Below are 18,783 nucleotides of genomic sequence, written 5' to 3'. Positions count from 1 at the left end.
AATTCAAGTAGGAAGCAAGTTCACAAGGCAGCATAGAACCAAACTCATAAGATCACTCATCTGGCTGAGACAAATATACACACACAGGAGAAGCAATTTACATTTTCAATCCAACATCTAAAACACACACAAGAACTTTTACATAAGAAAACAGACAATGACGAATTTTTCTTCTTTTTTTTTATTATCATGATTTCTTGTTGCTCAGGGAGAGATTGAGCAATAATATCCAGAAATCTAAACATCATATAAACATATTAAAATAAACAATTCGCAAGCAAAACCCCAAAAAAAATAGACACAAATGCAGCAAGATGAAGCAGCTGTCTTTACGGATTCCTCAAACAATTACCAAAAGTTAGGCATCAGCAGGCAGCAGCACCGATTAGCCTCATCAGTGGCAGCAACCAGGGCACCGAATCAAACCGTTCTCGTTACAATCCAAGCACCTTCTCAACTGCCCCTCCTCTTCCTCAAACACCTTTCTACTACCATTACAGTTTGGGCATGGCAAGAACCTTGCATCCCCACAGCTCTCACAAACCAACCTAGGATCCCTTACTGGGAATCCCTCCAAAAGCTTTGTCAATTCACCAATCTCATTGAGCTGCCTGACCTCCTCCACACCCCCAATGTACTTTCCCCTAACAAACACTTGCGGCAAACTAACTACTTTCCCCTTAAGTGCATTTTGCAACTCCTTTCTATACATTGAATCCATAGAAATATCCCTCTCATCAACCGGAACCCGGAGACCCCTAAATATCATTCTAACAGCACAACAATCTTCAAAAGTCTTTCGAATTCCTCTCAAACTAGTAAAATACAACACAATTTTGTTCTCTGTTCCTGGCAGCTGATACATACAACTGACTGTTGACAGAGTACACGTGGGACTGGACTCCAAGGACTTTATGCATTTGACTGGACTGTTGGTATAACCCAATTGCCTAGATGACAATGCACGCCTATAACTTGAAACCACATTTGGGTCTAACTTTGATAGCAGTGATTCCTCTGATAAATGCTTCCACAAGGGCTTTCTATCTTCAGACACAACTGAATCAAAACACTCTTGGGCAACATTTGCATTAACAGAAATTGAAATGGGTTTCGAGGGATTCTCAATTTGACGGCCATGATTGGACGGAATGGGGTTTACAGAAGGACCCATTTCAAGATCAAGTTCGTCATCAAGACCGTCCATCAGCTCCCAGGTGTTGATGACAGAGTCAGGGGACATTGACTCAACTGGAGGGTCTTGGGTAGCTGGGTTTTGAGCCTTGTTATTTATGGGAGTTTTGGGTGGTGATGATAGGGGTTGTTGTTTACGGAGATCCTGGCCGTTCAACTTGGGTTTGATGGGGTCAATGAGGAGGAGAGAGCCATAGGTGGTGGAGGTGAGAGAAACAAGATGGTGGGTGTCCCCTTTCTTCAAAGCTGGGTGGTGAACCAGAGGAGTTGGAAGAGAGAGAGCTCTAGGGGTTGGTGAAGAGAATGCAGAGTCCAAAGATGAATAGGAAGAAGGGTTTTCTTCGGGGTGGTGGTTGTGCTTGGTGAGGAGAGTATTGGGTCTTGAAGCAGAGCAGCCCATGAATGGCTGTCTCTCTCTCTCTAGACTGCCTCTACTTTCTCTGTTACTCTTCTTTTTCGGGATTGGATTTTTCAACGCTGATTGAGAAAGCTCTTCTTTCTCTTTTACTCCACTTTTGGGTTTGTGGTGTCTTGCATTTGTGGAGAGACTTGGTGATGATGGGATTTTCTGTTTGGTCAGAGAGAAATCTAGAGATAGATTGGGTGCATTTTTGGGAGAGGCTTTGATCAAAAGGAAGAAAGAGAAGGTGTAATATGTTGGTGAAAGACAGCTTTCAAGAAGAGTTGGGGTGGTAAAGAAGATGACATTAATGATGTTCCTTGCTTTAACGATGATGATGGTGATGATATTGGTCCTACTGGATTTGATGCCTACAATGTGTTTGATTAATGTCCTGAATGGGTTTTTGTGTTTCGTCAATGGCTAAATTTTTGACAGTCTCTTTTCCTAATGGAATCATCCAAGAACCAAGACTCTTAATTAGGAAACAACAATGCCTAAAACAAAAGGCTTTTGATGTTGGTCTGAAAAAGTTGGTCACTTTCATGGCCATTCTTTTATTCATAGCCCTTCTTGAAAGCTCTGTCACAACTCACAACTTGATTATACATGATTTGTTTTTGAACCAATTTACCTCCTCAATTATGGGGCTTGATTATGCCTTCGTTTGTCATGTAGTAAGTTTTCCATCATCTTATTAGATTGTGATTATACAAATAATGATCTCTCTATTTTGTCTTGAAGTGGTAGATGGAATAAAAACATGTGCAATGGTAAGTAAATAAAGAAGAAATCATTGCAAATATAATCAAGTTAAAATTTTAAGATAAACCCATGTGGATTAATTGATAAAAAATGTAAAATTAAAACATGGGAATCAATAATCATAATAGGTGCCAGGAGCCAGCAGACTGAAATGGACATATGACAAATTGGGCTGGACCACACCATTCAGCATTCTAGCCAATTTCAATCCAAAACATGACCACACCTTTATTGTTTCAGTGTGAGATTGATTGAGCCCAGTGAAGTCCTTGTCTCATCCATTTCCATGCTCTGCACTTTTCAAATTGCAACCTTTTCTTTTCTATCTTTTTCAAAGGGAAAATTTCATGCTCACATGCAAAAGCGTTCATCGTCAATCTCATCTGAGGCCTGAGTGTATTAAAAAAACACAAAATTATGAAAATATCCCTACAACATTAAAGGTCAATTTGAGGCCTTAAAACAGTTGAATTTGTCAAAAATATGGTGGGATTGATCACCACGTCAAAACGACTCTTCCAATCAAATTTTTTTCACGCAATTCTATTAGTCGGTTTTCTTAATAATTATGTGCCACTAATCCCTACATCAACAAGAACTGAGAAATTATTTTAGTGGGCCTAACCAGAAAATGATTCCCACAATCTTTCACTATATCCAATTTGCAGTTATTATAGAAATAATTACTTGATTAAACTGATAGAATACACCACCTGCAAGAACAAATTTGATTCATATTTTCTTTTCTGGGTCTATCCACATGACCCCCAACAATAATCTAGCAAAGTTTGTGCACTTAATGGACCAAGCAAGGTATGCTAGACAGGAAGTGGCAACAACACGGATTAAGGACCTGTCAGTTTCCTACATAACTATAAGGAAAAATCCAATCTACAAATCCAAACAGCATAGGCAGAGCTGTCTGGGACCAAAACATTTTCCTGTGAAAGCCAAGTTTTGCCAACAAAATTTAAGGAAGATGAAAATATCTGAAAATCAAAGCATGAATAACAAGTTCACATTAATTACAAAGAAATGCATAACCAAAGTAGTTGTTGACGGACAGCTGCTACTGTTTCTGGTTTTCACATGTTTGTAGTCAGTTGTGTCTTCAACAATGTAGCATGACGGGCCTCCCTTTTCTTCATAATTTACCTTGTAAGAGTAGTACTTACATCGGACAAAGAACCTTACCTGGGTTGATCTCAAAATATTCAAACTCCTGAGGCAAGAGACCAACCTTACCTTGTATGCAGATATGGTTTTGTTCCTGCAGAGTAGCCAAGCTCCAGAGGCAGATTCAACAGTTATTATATAGGCCTGCAATAGTGCAATGGACAGTTAGAGCCAGCTACAAAGGCCTCCTATAGTCGTTTGCATTCATCACAACCAAGAGTCTGTTATGCAGTCCATTAGTCCAAAAGAAAGGAATCACAAATTCACAACCCCAATTCTCCCTGCTAATGAGTAATGGCAACACTAGAACATCTTTGCTCCATCGTCAGAGAGGTGACTATCTCTACATACAACACTGCCTTTATGTATTTCTCTCATTTCAAAATAACTGTTACTTTCTTTCTTTTATCAGAAGGAAAGCCATCTCATGCAAATGCAATATATCAAACCTATCATTTGTCTCTCCACATAACGTAGACCCACAAGATTCATAGCCAAATGCAAATCTGAGACCATAAAAAATCAATTATAATCTCTCCTAAAAATTGAAATCATATCTGGACAACTTCACTCTTCGTAGAATCAGATTTGACAAAAGATTTTTGATAATAATCATGTTACCAAAAAAAAAACTCTAATCCACTACTGAACCATGACTAGGTACATCTCCAAGCTTTTTCATTTTTTCATGGAGATCGAGGAGTAAGTAATAAATTATCTTGGGATGAGAATGGGACTTGTCACCACCTATAAACATGACCACACCTTTATTGTTTCAGTGTGAGATTGATTGAGCCCAGTGAAGTCCTTGTCTCATCCATTTCCATGCTCTGCACTTTTCAAATTGCAACCTTTTCTTTTCTATCTTTTCAAAGGGAAAATTTCATGCTCACATAGTCACATGCAAAAGGTCAATTTGAGGCCCTAAACAATTGAATTTGTCAAAAATATGGTGGGGTTGATCACCATGTCGAAAACGATTCTTCCGATCAAATTTTTTCACGCAATTCTACTAATCGGTTTTCTTGAGAATTATGTGCCACTAATCCTACATCAACAAGAACTGGGAAATTATTTTAGTGGGCCTAACCAGAAAATGATTCCCACAATCTTTAACTATGTCCAATTTGCAGTAATTATAGAAATAATTACTTGATTAAACTGATAGAATACACCACCTGCAAGAACAAATTTGATTCATATTTTTCTTTTCTGGGTCTATCCACATGACCCCCAACAATAATCTAGCAAAGTTTGTGCACTTAATGGACCAAGCAAGGTATGCCAGACAGGAAGTGGCAACAACACGGCTTAAGGACCTGTCAGTTTCCTACATAACTATAAGGAAAAATCCAATCTACAAATCCAAACAGCATAGGCAGAGCTGTCTGGGACCAAAACATTTTCCTATGAAAGCCAAGTTTTGCCAACAAAATTTAAGGAAGATGAAAATATCTGAAAATCAAAGCATGAAATAACAAGTTCACATGTTGGTAGCCAATTGTGTCTTCAAGAATGTAGCATGTATGGCCTCCCTTTTCTTCATAATTTTACCATGTAAGAGTAGTACTTACATTGGACAAAGAACCTTACCTGGGTTGATCTCAAAATATTCAAACTCCTGAGGCAAGAGACCAACCTTACCTTGTATGCAGATATGGTTTTCTTCCTGCAGCGTAGCCAAGCACCAGAGGCAGATTCAACCGTTATTATATAGGCCTGCAATAGTGCAATGGACAGTTAGAGCCAGCTACAAGGCCTCGTATGGTCGTATGCATTCATCACAACCAAGAGTCTGTTATGCAGTCCATTAGTCCAAAAGAAAGGAATCACAAATTCACAACCCCAATTCTCCCTGCTAATGAGTAATGGCAACACTAGAACATCTTTGCTCCATCGTCAGAGAGGTGACTATCTCTACATACAACACTGCCTTTATGTATTTCTCTCATTTCAAAATAACTGTTACTTTCTTTCTTTTATCAGAAGGAAAGCCATCACATGCAAATGCAATATATCAAACCTATCATTTGTCTCTCCACATAACGTAGACCCACAAGATTCATAGCCAAATGCAAATCTGAGACCATAAAAAATCAATTATAATCTCTCCTAAAAACTGAAATCATATCTGGACAACTTCACTCTTTGTAGAATCAGATTTGACAAAAGATTTTTGATAATAATCATGTTACCAAAAAAAAAACTCTAATCACTACTGAAAGCTTTTTCATTTTTTCATGGAGATCGAGGAGCAAGTAATAAATTATCTTGGGATGAGAATGGGACTTGTCACCACAAATAAACATATAAAATATATTCCCAACCTCAATCCTGCTGCAATTGGTATGCTTTTTGAACCCCATGTACATCATTTTTAACCTAACTTCTTGTGTACCCTGAATTTCCCAGTGCTAGCATAAATGTTTGACAGCATCAAGCACACAGCTGAATTTTCTGGATTCGCCTCTAAAAGTTCTTTTGCTACCAGCTCCCAGGCTTCAGATCCCCATGGACATGAATTTTGGCAAAAACTGCCCTCCATGAAAAAGATGATTGCTTAGTACCATTTCGCTTGATGGAATCAACTGCATCTTTTAACTTCCCTGCACAACTGCAGAGATTCACCAAGTAGGCAAGGTGATCCTCTCTTAGTTTTATGGATGTGTCGTTCAATAGCTCATTAAAGAACTTCAGGCCCTCCTCTACTAAGCCATCATGGTTGCATGCAGTTAGTAGCCCTACATAAGTGATGTCATCAGGTTTGAGTCCTGTGTCCTGCATTTTATGGAATATGTTGATTGCCTCTCTTCCACATCCATGTTGAGCATACCCATTAATCATGGCATTCCAAGAAACCATGTTTCTCTCCGGCATCATCTCAAATATCTCTCTAGCCTCCTGAATCCGTCCATTCCTTGCCAACCCTGCAACCATAGAATTCCAAGAAACCACGTTTCTCTCCGGCATCATCTCAAAAACCTCTCTAGCTTCCTGAATCCTTCCATTCCTTGCCAACACGTTAACCATAGCATTCCATGAAAACACGTCTCTCTCCGGCATCATCTCAAAAACCTCAATGGCCTCTTGAATTCTTCCATTCATTGCCAACCCTGTAAACATAACAGTCCAAGAAATTATGTTTCTCTCCGGCATCATCTCAAAAATCTCTCTGGCCTGCTGAATCCTTCCATTCCTTGCCAACCCTGTAACCATAGCATTCCAAGAAATTATGTTTCTCTCTGGCATCATCTCAAAAACCTTTTTCGCCTCCTGAATCCTTCCATTCCTTGCCAACCTTGTAACCATTGCAGTCCAAGAAAACACGTCTCTCTCCGGCATCATCTCAAAAACCTCTCTAGCCTCTTGAATCCTTCCATTCCTTGCCAACCCTGTAATCATAGCTTTCCAAGAAATCGCATCCTTTGTTGGCATCACATCAAACAACTGCTTCGCTTCATCAATCCTCCCACAACGCTCCAATGCTGTCATAATCATATTCCACGAAATAACATCCCTCTCGGGCATTCTCTCAAACAAATCAAGAGCTTTTTCAATCATCCCATTTTTTTTATACCCATCAATCATTGTGTTCCAAGAAACCACATCTCTCACCGGCATATCCTCAAACAACCTCTCTGCCTCAGAAATCATATTCAATCTCACATACCCCCAAACCATGGCAGTCCACGTCACCACAATTTTCTCCGCATCAACTCTATCAAACAGTTTCTTCGCTTCTTCCATCAACCCACATTTTGTATACCCAGTTATCATTGCTTTCCACGTAAACACATCTCTTTCACGCATCTTATCGAACAGTTTCCGTGCGTCATTGATTCTTCCTTGTCTGCTTAACTTTGTGATCAAATGATTGGACAGCGCAAGGGTTAAATTTTCGCTGCAATCTGTATGGGGGAAGTGAATTTTGGGTGTGATTGGATTGTTTATAGAATGATAGACAAGGTTGCGAGCTTGGACACAGCTCAAGATGCGTAGTCTCCATACTGTTGAAGAACGAAACAAAGGTAACATTTTTCAGGGCAATTTTGGGTTTAACTTCTAGGAAATTGCAATTTGCAAGTCCCTGCGAAAACAAGTGAAAGCAAAAGTTTTTGAAACTGTGATTGCAAAGAGAGCCGAATAGTAAAAAACAACAATGAAAAGACTTGAATATTTGTTGCGGTTTTAGATGCATTTAAAAGTCCAAATCTTGAAAGCCAATGTCAATTATTTAGTTTAGCTACATTTATACTACTTCAATACTTTTCCGTTGTATCATGAAATGACATATGATTATGAATTCGTCTCGAATTACAATCTCTACGATCATATTCCTACTCACGATGGAGTTCACTTCTTATCCTAGGAAAATCGTCTAAGGATGGCTACAGAAAGATCATCTGCCCTTGCTTGCTTATCTCCATTCCTCTAGATGAGTCTCAAGTAACTACACTAGTCCAAGGAACATTTGGTTATCTGGATCCTCCTGAGTACTTTCAAACAAGTAAGCTAACATTAACATTAATGAGGATGTCTATAGCTTTGGAGTAGTAGTCTAGATAGGGAAGAAAATCCAAGTACTATGGAGATTGTTTCCAGTTAGCAACTACTGATGTTGTTTCCAAATCATGGTTGAGTTTTGGCTCGCAATGATACTGATAACATTGAAGAGCTTATACTTTATTTCTTTAGAAATAATTGCTTTGCATTGGGAACTCCAATAGAAAGCATCCAGCTGTTGGAAGAGTTTGGTAGAGTTCCAGCTTGAGAAGATTCCTTCTTGCATTGTGAGCATAGTGGAGAAGGAGGGTGTTACTCTGTCAGTTTGATTACAAAGAAATCCAATAGTTGACTGACAGCTGCTACTGTTTATGGTTTTCACATGTTTGTAGCCAATTGTGTCTTCAAGAAAGTAGCATGACTGGCCTCCCTTTTCTTCATAATTTTACCATGCAAGAGTAATCCTTATCTTGTATGCGGATATAGTTTTGTTCCTGCAGAGTAGCCAAGCACCAGAGGCAGATTCAAGTATTCAACAGTTATTATACGCAAGCAATGGACAGTTACAGCCAGCTTCAAAGGCCTCGTATGCATTCATCACAACCAAGTGCCTGCAGAATGGCCAAGCTCTTGGGGTAGAAGCAACAGTTGAGAGAGAGCAGCAATGAGCAGCAGCAACAGACTATCAAGGCCTTGATGAATTCAACGTAAGCCGATTGCAAAGCCTAGTGCCTTTTTGTTGCTGAATGAACTCAAATCCAATGATACAAACTAGGCCAATGATGTGAAAGAATCACAAATTCACAATCCCAATTCTCCCTGCTAATGAGAGTAATGGCAACAACTAGAACATCTTTTCTCCATCGTCAGAGAGATGACTGTCTCTACATACAACACTGACTTTATGTATTTCTCTCATTTTTAGATAATTTATACTCTTTCTTTTATCAGAAGGAAATCCATCACATGCAATATATCAAAGCTATCACTTGTCTCTCCATATAAACCCACAATATTCATAGCCAAATGCAAATCCGGGACCATTAAAAATTAATTATAATCTCTCTTTCTATAAGCTTCAATATACAGGATCTCAAAAGCGCCAATGACCACCAACATTCATAGTGTCTTCATAAATCATTTCAAGGATCAAGCCAACCCTGAAAATACATGACCCTTCAAATCGATATCATATCTGGATAACTTCACTCTTTGCAGAATCAGAGTTGACAAAAAAAAGTTGATAATGATTATGTTACCAAAAGAAAAACTCTAATCCACAACTGAGCCATTACTAGTACATCTCCAAGCTTTTTCCTTTTCGCATGGAGAACGAGGAGTAAGTAATAATTTATCTTGGAAAGAGAAGGGAACTTGTCAGTTGTCACCACCTATAAACATATAAAATCTGTTCCCAACTTCAATCCTACTGCAATTGATATGCTTTTTGAACCCCATGTCCATCATTTTTAACCTCACTTCTTTTGTTCCCTGAATTTCCCAGTGGAAGCATAAATGTTTGACAGCATCAAGCACGCAGCTGAATTTTATGGATTCGCCTCTAAAAGATCTTTTGCTACAAGCTCCCAGGCTTCACATCCCCATGGAAATGAATTTTGGCAAAAACTGCCCTCCACGAAAAAGATGATTGCTTAGTACCAATTCGCTTGATGGGATCAACTGCGTCTTTTAACCTCCCTGCGCGACTGCAGAGATTCACCAAGCAGGCAAGGTGATCCTCTCTCAATTTTATGGATGTGTCGTTCACCAGCTCATTAAAGAACTTCAGGCCCTCCGCTACTAAGTCATCATGGTTGCATGCAGTTAGCAGCACTACATAAGTTACGTCATTAGGTTTGAGCCCTATGTCCTGCATTTTATGGAATATGTTGATTGCCTCTCTTCCACATCCATGGTGAGCATAGGCTGTTATCATACTATTCCAGGATATCAAGTTCCTCTGGCATTTCACTCCATCATTAAACATTTTCCTAGCATCACCTAAGTCCCAACATTTGGAGTACATAATTATGAGTGCTGATACAATATATTTACTATTCTGATAGACTGTTTTACATATCATCTGATGAACTTGTTGTCCTTCCTTCAAGCCAGTTAATCCACAACAAGCACCCAGGACCAACACAAAAGTCGCCTCATCAGGCATCACCTCACCATCTGCCAACATACATGAAAAAGATTTTAATGATTCCTCCAGTTGCCCACCTTGTATATACCCTTTGATCATTGTGTTCCATGAAACCACATCCTTGGCGGGCATCTTATCAAACCAATTCCTTGCACTGCACAAATCTCCATTCTGAATAAACCCAGCAATCATTGTATTCCACGAGGTCACGTTCCTTGCCGGCATCCTCTCAAACAACTCAAGAGCCTCATCTAGCCTCAAATTCAGAACATACCCATTAATCATGCCATTCCAAGAAAGCATGTTTCTCTCCGGCATCATCTCAAAAACTTCTCTGGCCTCCTGAATCCGTCCATTCCTTGCCAACCCTGTAGCTATAGCATTCCAAGAAACCACATTTTTTTTCGGCATTATCTCAAAAACCTCTCTGACCTCTTGAATCCTTCCATTCATTGCCAACCCTGTAACCATAGCAGTCCAGGAAACCATGTTTCTCTCTGGCATCATCTCAAAAACCTCTCTGGCCTCCTGAATCCTTCCATTCATTAGCAACCCTGTAACCATAGCATTCCAAGAAACCACGTCTCTCTCCGGCATCATCTCAAAAACCTCTCTAGCCTCCTCAATCCTTCCATTCCTTGCCAACCCTATAACCATAGCATTCCAAGAAACTATGTTTCTCTCCGGCATCATCTCAAAAACCTCTCTAGCCTGCTGAATTCTTCCATTCCTTACCAACCCTGTAACCATAGCAGTCCAAGAAAACACGTCTCTCTCCGGCATCATCTCAAAAACCTCTCTAGCCTCCTGAATCCTTCCATTCCTTGCCAACCCTGTAACCATAGCAGTCCAAGAAATCACATCCTTCGTTGGCATCACATCAAACAACTGCCTCGCTTCATCAATCCTCCCACAACGCTCCAATGCTGTCATAATCATATTCCACGAAATAACATCCCTCTCGGGCATTCTCTCAAACAAATCAAGAGCCTTTTCAATCATCCCATTTTTTTTATACGCATCAATCATTGTGTTCCAAGAAACCACATCTCTCACTGGCATATCCTCGAACAACTTCTCTGCCTCAGAAATCATCTTCAATCTCACATACCCCGAAACCATGGCAGTCCACGTCACCACATTCTTCTCCGCATCAACTCTATCAAACAGTTTCCTCGCTTCTTCCATCAACCCACATTTTGTATACCCAGTTATCACTGCTTTCCACGTAAACACATCTCTTTCACGCATCTTATCGAACAGTTTCCGTGCGTCATTGATTCTTCCTTGTCTGCTTAATTTTGTGATCAAATGATTGGACAGCGCAAGGGTTAAATTTTCGCTGCAATCTGTATAGGGGAAGTGAATTTTGGGTGTGATTGGATTGTTTATAGAATGATAGACAAGGTTGCGAGCTTGGACACAGCTCAAGATGCGTAGTCTCCTAACTGTTGAAGAACGAATCAAAGGTAGCATTTTTCAGGGCAATTTTGGGTTTAACTTCTAGGTAATTGCAATTTGCAAGTCCCTGGTTTTTGAAACTGTGCTTGCAAAGACAGCCGAATAGTAAAAAACAACAATGAAAAGACTCAGAATATTTGTTGCGGTTTTAGATACATTTAAAAGTCCAAATCTTGAAAGCCAATGTCAATTATTTAGTTTAGCTACATTTATACTACTTCAATACTTTTCTGTTGTAAGTCATTTTCATGATCATATTAAGGGATAATAAGGAAATAATCCATGTATTTAACAAAAAAAAGTCAACTAAATCCCTCTATTTTTTTTGAAACCTTCTTAGATCCATCCCGTTTAGCTCTACCCTTCTGTCCATCCTCATCAAACATCTTTGGATCTAAAAAATACACTCTAGATGCTCACTTTTGAAAAGACTAATATGACATTCATAGACTTATCTAGAAGGGATGGATTGTCCACTCTTTTCATGAGGGTGAGCCTTAGTAATTTTCATTTTTTTTGGGCAAACAAGCTCATTTGAATGGTTCAAAGTAACCATTTGACCACGTTTCCATCATTAAAAAGATGACGTTATCAGTTGTTGTTGATGTGTAATTTTAATTTTTTATTAATATTTCATGTGACAGATACACTGGCATTGATTAATGAAATGATGACACGTGTCATGAATTCATATATGATCATAAATTCATCCCGAATTGCTTCACTTCTTATCCTACCAAAATCGTCGAAGGATAGCTACACAAAAAGCATATGCCATCGCTTATCTCCATTCCTCTAGATGAGTCTCAAGTAACCACACTAGTCCAAGGAACATTTGGTTATCTGGATTCTGAGTACTTTCAAACAAGTAAGCTAACATTAATGAGTGATGTCTACAGTTTTGGAGTAGTTCTACTAGATCTGCTATGCTTCCTGGGGAGAAGCTCATATATTTTGAAAAGAAGCTTGTTGGCTCATTTTACACTATTAATGCAACAGAATAGCATGTTCCAGATTCTTAAGGCTCAAATTGCAAGTGAAGAAATTATAGCAGTTGTGAAAGAATCAAAATGGTGAATTAACTCAAATCCAATGATATCAACTAGGCCAATGATGTGAAAGAATCACAAATTCACAACCCTAATTCTCCCTGCTAATGAGTATTGTTGTGGCAACACTGGAACATCTTTTCTCCATCTTCAGAGAGGTGACTTTCTCTACATACAACACTGGCTTTTAAGTATCTCTCATTTTAAGTAACTCTAATCCACTACTGAACCATTACTAGTACATCTCCAAGCTTTTTCATTTTCGCATGGAGAACGAGGAGTAAGTAATAATTTATCTTGGAATGAGAACGGGACTTGTCAGTTGTCACCACCTATAAACATTTAAAATATGTTCCCACCTTCAATCCTGCTGCAATTGGTATGCTTTTTTAACCTCCCTTCTTTTTTCCCTGAATTTTCCAGTAGAAGCATAAATGTTTGACAGCAGCAAGCATGCAGCTGAATTTTCTGGATTCACCTCCAAAGATCTTTTGCTATCAGCTCCCAGGCTTCACATCTCCATGGAAATGAACTTTGGCAAAAGCTGCCCTCCACAAAAAGGACGATTGCTTAGAACCAATTCGCTTGATGGGATCAACTGCGTCTTTTAACCTCCCTGCACGACTGCAGAGATTCACCAAGCAGGTAAGGTGATCCTCTCGCAATTTTATGGATGTGTCGTTCACTAGCTGATTAAAGAACTTCAGGGCCTCTTCGACTAAGTCATCATGGTTGCATGCAGTTAGTAGCCCTACATAAGTCATGTCATTAGGTTTGAGCCCTATGTCCTGCATTTTATGGAATATGTTGATTGCCTCTCTTCCACATCCATGGTGAGCATAGGCTGTCATCATACAATTCCAGGAAACCACATCTCTCTCCGGCATTATCTCAAAAACCTCTCTAGCCTCCTCAATCCTTCCATTCCTTGTCAACCCTGTAACCATAGCATTCCAAGAAAACACGTCTCTCTCCGGCATCATCTCAAAAACCTCTCTAGCCTCCTGAATCCTTCCATTCCTTGCCAACCCTGTAACCATAGCAGTCCAAGCAACTATGTTTCTCTCCGGCATCATCTCAAAAACCTCTCTAGCCTCCTGAATCCTTCCACTACTTGCCAACCCTGTAACCATAGCAGTGCAAGAAATTATGTTTCTATCCGGCATCATCTCAAAAACTTCTCTAGCCTCCTGAGTCCTTCCATTCCCCGCCAACCCTATAACCATAGCATTCCAAGAAACTATGTTTCTCTTCGGCATCATCTCAAAAACCTCTTTAGCATTAGGTCAAAGCAATACAACATTCCCTTTTTCAAAGCTTTAATAGGCACAGAACCTAAGAGGACATCAAGTATTAGTAATATTCATGGTGTTCAGTAATATACAGGTCGTTGGCCTTTTCTATATGTATGGTTGAATGGTGTTGTTTAAGGAAAATTTCAAGGCTCACATGGCCAGATGGGGCAAAAGTAAATGTACGAGCTGAATATTTCAAATCAGGACAAAATTCATAGTATAACTATTAAGAAGAACATTTAGCATCAATAACCTTTGCAAACAGACACAGAGACAAATATATATATTTAGTTGTACATGCTTTGTACTTTTGGAGTCCCACACAAAATATTAGCGATAGAATGAGTTGGGTTTTCCAGGTTTAAATGAATTTAAAAATGGGCTTAGGCAAACATAAATAAAGAAATCAGCGTGTCCAGGTGATTAAACATAACTACCAGATATTTTCATTTCAATATTCTCAATAAATGTAGCATCACAAAGAAAGATATAAAAACCATTTCGTGCCGGCCAAACCGTAGAACTGGTAAATTGGTCACCAAGCTAGCACGGTTCAATTACAATATAAGTTAAGCAATCAAATCAGAAAAAACCAATAAAATTTGACGATTTTACCTTATTATTGAATAATTCAGCTTATAAAAAAATCTTCATGTAATATTACGACCAACTTTAAGAATTAGTTTTGATTTTGAAATAGTCTTAATAACGGAAAACGACATTTTATACGAAGAACAGTACCTGATGTAGCAAGAAATGAGAATGGCATTTTCAATACAATACGGCTTCAGTGCAAACTTTTCTTCCTCTCTGTTTTCCACGGACTGGCATGCTTGCAGCAATGATGACACAACTGAGTCTGACAATTGATACAAAGTGGAACCAGAGTTGCACCTGTAAAATTAAATCATGTTTAATCACTTAAGCAAAACTTGGAAAGCATAAACCACCGTGATTATACGAAATCATGTGAAATAAAACAACAGTTTTCCCCCTTTAAACCACCCCTGGCTCATTTATTTACAGAGACTTATAATCATCTGCTATCTTAATGTTTAGTTTCAATCCTCAACTTTAAATTTCTATGTTACTACTTCCAAAACCTCCCTTTCCAAATTAAGTCATGATCTCATGGACTATTTTTCTTATTTAAAAACCAATCTTCTTGCTGAAGCATGATATGCAGCTTAATTTGAAAAGCTAGTCAGTACCAGCTTTTGTCCCTTAACTAGAACAAATGAAAGCAAGAAAGAAGTGTGGTTTTGTTTCGAAGTTCCTAGCACATGTTGTCATGTCTCCTTCTAACATCATTTTCTCCATCTCAGAAGCATCAATGGCATTATCATCATCGTTAAGCATCGAGAGGTTCTTCCAGAAAAATATAGGTCTATCATTGAAACAACATATTGCTTACCAAGATGATTCTTCAGAGTCCACAAAAGTATTTACAGGTAAAGAGTTGGAAACAGCCACCACCCACCGACTATGCTGAGAGTAAAATCATCGGTGAAGGAGGCCATGGAACAATGTACATAGGGGTCTTTACCTAACAACAGCATAGGTGCCATAAAGAAATCAAAGATAGTAGACAAGATCCGCATTGAACAGTTCATCCATGAGATTGTTATAGACTTATAGTTACTCAGATCAACCACCATAAGTCCGCCGCGAGGTGTTCTTGGGAAGCTGTTAAGAGAACAAAATCCCCTAACTGGTGTATAAATTTGTGTCCAATGGGATCCTTGATGATCACATTCATAGTCACAGTGGAATTCTTTTCTTACCATGGGAAAAAGTCTGAGAATAGCTGCAGACAGCAGCTTGCCCTTGCCTATCTGCATTCTGCAACATCAATACCAATTGTTCATCGTGATATCAGGTCTGCCAATATGTTACTGGATAACAAGCATAGTCCCAAAGTTTCTGATTTCAGAGCTCCAAGGCTAATTCCTCAAGATTAAACTCAAACAACCACGAATGTACATGAAAGCTTGGTTACCTGGATCCTGAATACTTTCAGATGAGTCAGCTGACAGAAAAAAAAGCAATGTCTACAACTTTGGAGTAGTTCTCATAGATCTGCTAACAGGATAAACGCCTGTACTTTTGAGAGACCAGACACTGAACAAAGTCTTTCATCTCATTTTATTTCGTCAAATGAAACAGAATCACCTGTTACAGATTCTTGAGGCCCCAATAGTAAGCAAGGGAAACAGCAAGCACATTGAAGAAGTTGCAGAGCTTGCCGAGAAATGTACAAGGTTGAAGGGATGCAAAAGATGACGACGAAACAAGTGGCTGTGGAGCTGGAGAAGTTAAAAACATATGAGAGGCACCCATGCGACCAAGCTAATCACATGGAAACTTTGGGCTTGTTAGGTGACCATGAACCATTAGACTTGTAACTAGTAGGAAACTCATCCTACAGTCCTTGTGATGAAACATTATCTGGAAATCACAGTACTTAGAATTCTGAGGTATCAGCAATTACACTCCCAAGTGAATGCTTATGCTTTGTTGTTGTAAATATGGATGAAAATACCTAGTTTCGAAGAAATTTTTTCAGTTAGTGTAGTTTGGTAACTAGTAAATTACTCCTGTAACTTCCAATTAATGGTTAAATTGGGTTAATCTTTTTTCTGGTTCCTTTACCTGTTTCTTTCAGTGGAACTATAAGTAGCTGGTACTTTTGCTTGTGTGATACTATAACTTAATTCACTGAGATACTCAGTTAGCCCTGCATAGTTCAACAAATCTTCAAGGCCTACCATAACTGTGGTCCCACAAAAACCAAGCAAATATTGTTGAGTGATATTCACAGGTGAAAAAAACCAGCAGCTGAGTTTATACTATTTCAGGAGTCAGGCAGAAAAACAACAGCTGCAAAGCAAATTTGTAAGTATTCCGCTGCATTCCCAAAAAATCAACAGGAAAACTGGGAACCTGGAAATGAAACACTTTCTCCCTTGTCATTTAATAGTGCACAGTTTTGCAGCAATGAATTGGGACAGTGCTATTTTTTGTTTCTAAAACACCTAACTGGATGGTGAACACCAGTCATATCAGATTTAAGAAGTCATTATCCAGTTTCTAATAATTCATACCTATTTGATTTATTGACATATGGGTACTGATGGCTGCATCATCTAAAATCCTGATGTTGGTCGTCATCTTCTTAAAGTTCCGCATCGCTAGTTTGATCCCACGGGTTGATTTTGTCACCAATTGAATCAAACCTAGTTTTGCCCCATAACAAGTAATACTAAATCGCGCTCATATACCTATTCAAGATAAGACTCAATCCTGTATTATCAAAACAAAAACTAAGAGATGACCACCAAGAAAAGTTCTTCGCAAGTTCCTCCCCAGCTTAATCAATACAATTTATGGCGTGTTTGGAACTTCTGGTTTGGCTACTTGAACCTTTATGCAAACGGCCAAGACAATGTCTTTGTTTTCAACATGGCTCCATTAGAACATTCTAATATACAAACTCGTCAACAAAGTTCCACAAACGAATAAGAAAGCATTTCAACAAAAGACTGCGAAAATTATTTGTACGACCAAACTATTCAACTATTAGTCTATTACCAATCAAGCATTGGAATACATGATTTTCTTCTTTCACCACATAAAATTGACAATGTTACAATGGATTCACAATTCCTCAAGTTCCAAGCCATACATATTCTCGTCTAAGAGCTGCCCTAAGGCTAAGGTTACAAGACTAAAATGATGTTGAGCGGCAATTCAGTAATAAATTGGGAAGAGCTGCATATCATTCATTGATGAATCTTAAAATAGATTCAGATCGCCACTTTCCATAAGATACTATCCTCTTCTGCCTTTTCAATATGTCAAATAGATAAGAATCATCATGTACTATTATCTCCAACCCGAGTATTGAAATTCTATAAACTTAAACAAGATCCACCAACTACCAGCCCGAATTACAAACAAACACACACATACGCGCAAAACAAATATACAAAGGACGAACCAGATAGCATTTTCTCGTATGATCATCCAGCATGAAGGGGCCCGATATCGCCGTTTCGCAGAGCCCTAGCAAGCTCATCAGCAACATTCAAGCAAGAAGAGACCCAGCCCGCAAGAGCCAACCACACCATCTCCGCCATCCATAAAACCATGCTCCACGGCATTGCCATTTTCCTCTGTAACCCAATTATCCAGATGAGTAGAAAATCAATTCAGAATTTATAGACTTTCGCGGAAAGAAAATCGATTTCCATAGTGAAGTGAAAGACTAGGTTTTGAGTTTTGACTTTGACGGGAAATGTACCGACGAATGATATCTAGAAACGTATATGTACTGTGCCAGAATGAATCATCCTTATCATTTTGCAAATCATTTTACAATTAATAAATTAAATAAATATGGACTACAGGTATTAGGTAGGGCTGCAAATGGAGTACATAATCATTCCGCGATTATCCGAGAATGTCCGATGTAATATGATGTCGTCTAAGAGTAATTCGCGATGGGTCTTTGTGTTTTTTTTAGTTCTTTTGATTGTAGACTTATACTTCATCTTTATGATTGCCCAAATACCTAATTTATTTGGTAAACTTTATATAATCAAATCTAAATTTGACTCAAAAAAAGTAGGAGTGGCAAAAAAAATAGGGATCGATTTCGAGTCTGACAATGACATCATATATTTACGAAATATTATATTTTCGGACCCAGACCTGGATGGAATTTCGGATGTATTTAATTGAACAAACTCATATTGATTTAAATTCGAACAAATAAATTAGACAACAAAC

General features: G+C 38.7%; 3 protein-coding genes and 1 pseudogene across 7 annotated transcripts; all 4 read right to left on the bottom strand.

Annotated features, from left to right (window-relative positions):
- Positions 1-33: 33 nt before the first annotated feature.
- Positions 34-2,178, bottom strand: LOC120012287 (uncharacterized protein At5g39865-like). The gene has a single exon (XM_038863635.1). It carries the CDS (start codon positions 1,592-1,594, stop codon positions 395-397), a length of 1,200 nt encoding a protein of 399 aa, XP_038719563.1. The 5' UTR covers positions 1,595-2,178; the 3' UTR covers positions 34-394.
- Positions 2,179-3,102: 924 nt separating this feature from the next.
- On the bottom strand, positions 3,103-8,557 carry LOC120013705 (pentatricopeptide repeat-containing protein At2g35030, mitochondrial-like). 2 transcript variants are annotated; one of them, XM_038865599.1, is made up of 3 exons: positions 5,934-8,557; positions 5,180-5,254; positions 3,103-3,679 (listed from the first exon to the last, which is right to left on the bottom strand). In XM_038865599.1, the coding sequence occupies exon 1, from the start codon at positions 7,568-7,570 to the stop codon at positions 6,020-6,022; it is 1,551 nt and encodes a 516-aa protein (XP_038721527.1). In that variant the 5' UTR covers positions 7,571-8,557; the 3' UTR covers positions 3,103-3,679; positions 5,180-5,254; positions 5,934-6,019. The 2 variants fall into 2 exon arrangements, with proteins under 2 accessions (XP_038721527.1, XP_038721526.1); XM_038865598.1 differs by having other exon boundaries at positions 3,103-5,254.
- Positions 8,558-8,574: 17 nt separating this feature from the next.
- On the bottom strand, positions 8,575-11,805 carry LOC120013704 (annotated as a pseudogene).
- Positions 11,806-12,702: 897 nt separating this feature from the next.
- LOC120013879 (pentatricopeptide repeat-containing protein At2g35030, mitochondrial) lies at positions 12,703-18,325 on the bottom strand. 4 transcript variants are annotated; one of them, XM_038865847.1, is made up of 3 exons: positions 15,407-16,163; positions 14,734-14,886; positions 12,703-14,032 (listed from the first exon to the last, which is right to left on the bottom strand). In XM_038865847.1, exon 3 carries the CDS (start codon positions 13,957-13,959, stop codon positions 13,195-13,197), a length of 765 nt encoding a protein of 254 aa, XP_038721775.1. In that variant the 5' UTR covers positions 13,960-14,032; positions 14,734-14,886; positions 15,407-16,163; the 3' UTR covers positions 12,703-13,194. The 4 variants fall into 4 exon arrangements, 3 of the variants coding, with proteins under 3 accessions (XP_038721775.1, XP_038721776.1, XP_038721777.1); XR_005471492.1 differs by lacking the exon at positions 12,703-14,032 and adding an exon at positions 17,993-18,325 and having other exon boundaries at positions 14,562-14,886; positions 15,407-16,164; XM_038865848.1 differs by lacking the exons at positions 12,703-14,032; positions 15,407-16,163 and adding an exon at positions 17,993-18,323 and having other exon boundaries at positions 14,562-14,886.
- Positions 18,326-18,783: the final 458 nt, after the last annotated feature.

This window comes from Tripterygium wilfordii, chromosome 13, assembly GCF_013401445.1.
Source record: "Tripterygium wilfordii isolate XIE 37 chromosome 13, ASM1340144v1, whole genome shotgun sequence".
In the NCBI taxonomy this organism is placed as follows: Eukaryota; Viridiplantae; Streptophyta; class Magnoliopsida; order Celastrales; family Celastraceae; genus Tripterygium; species Tripterygium wilfordii.
The sequence above is the reverse complement of the archived record's forward strand: the minus strand, read 5'-3'. Positions and strand labels throughout refer to the sequence as shown.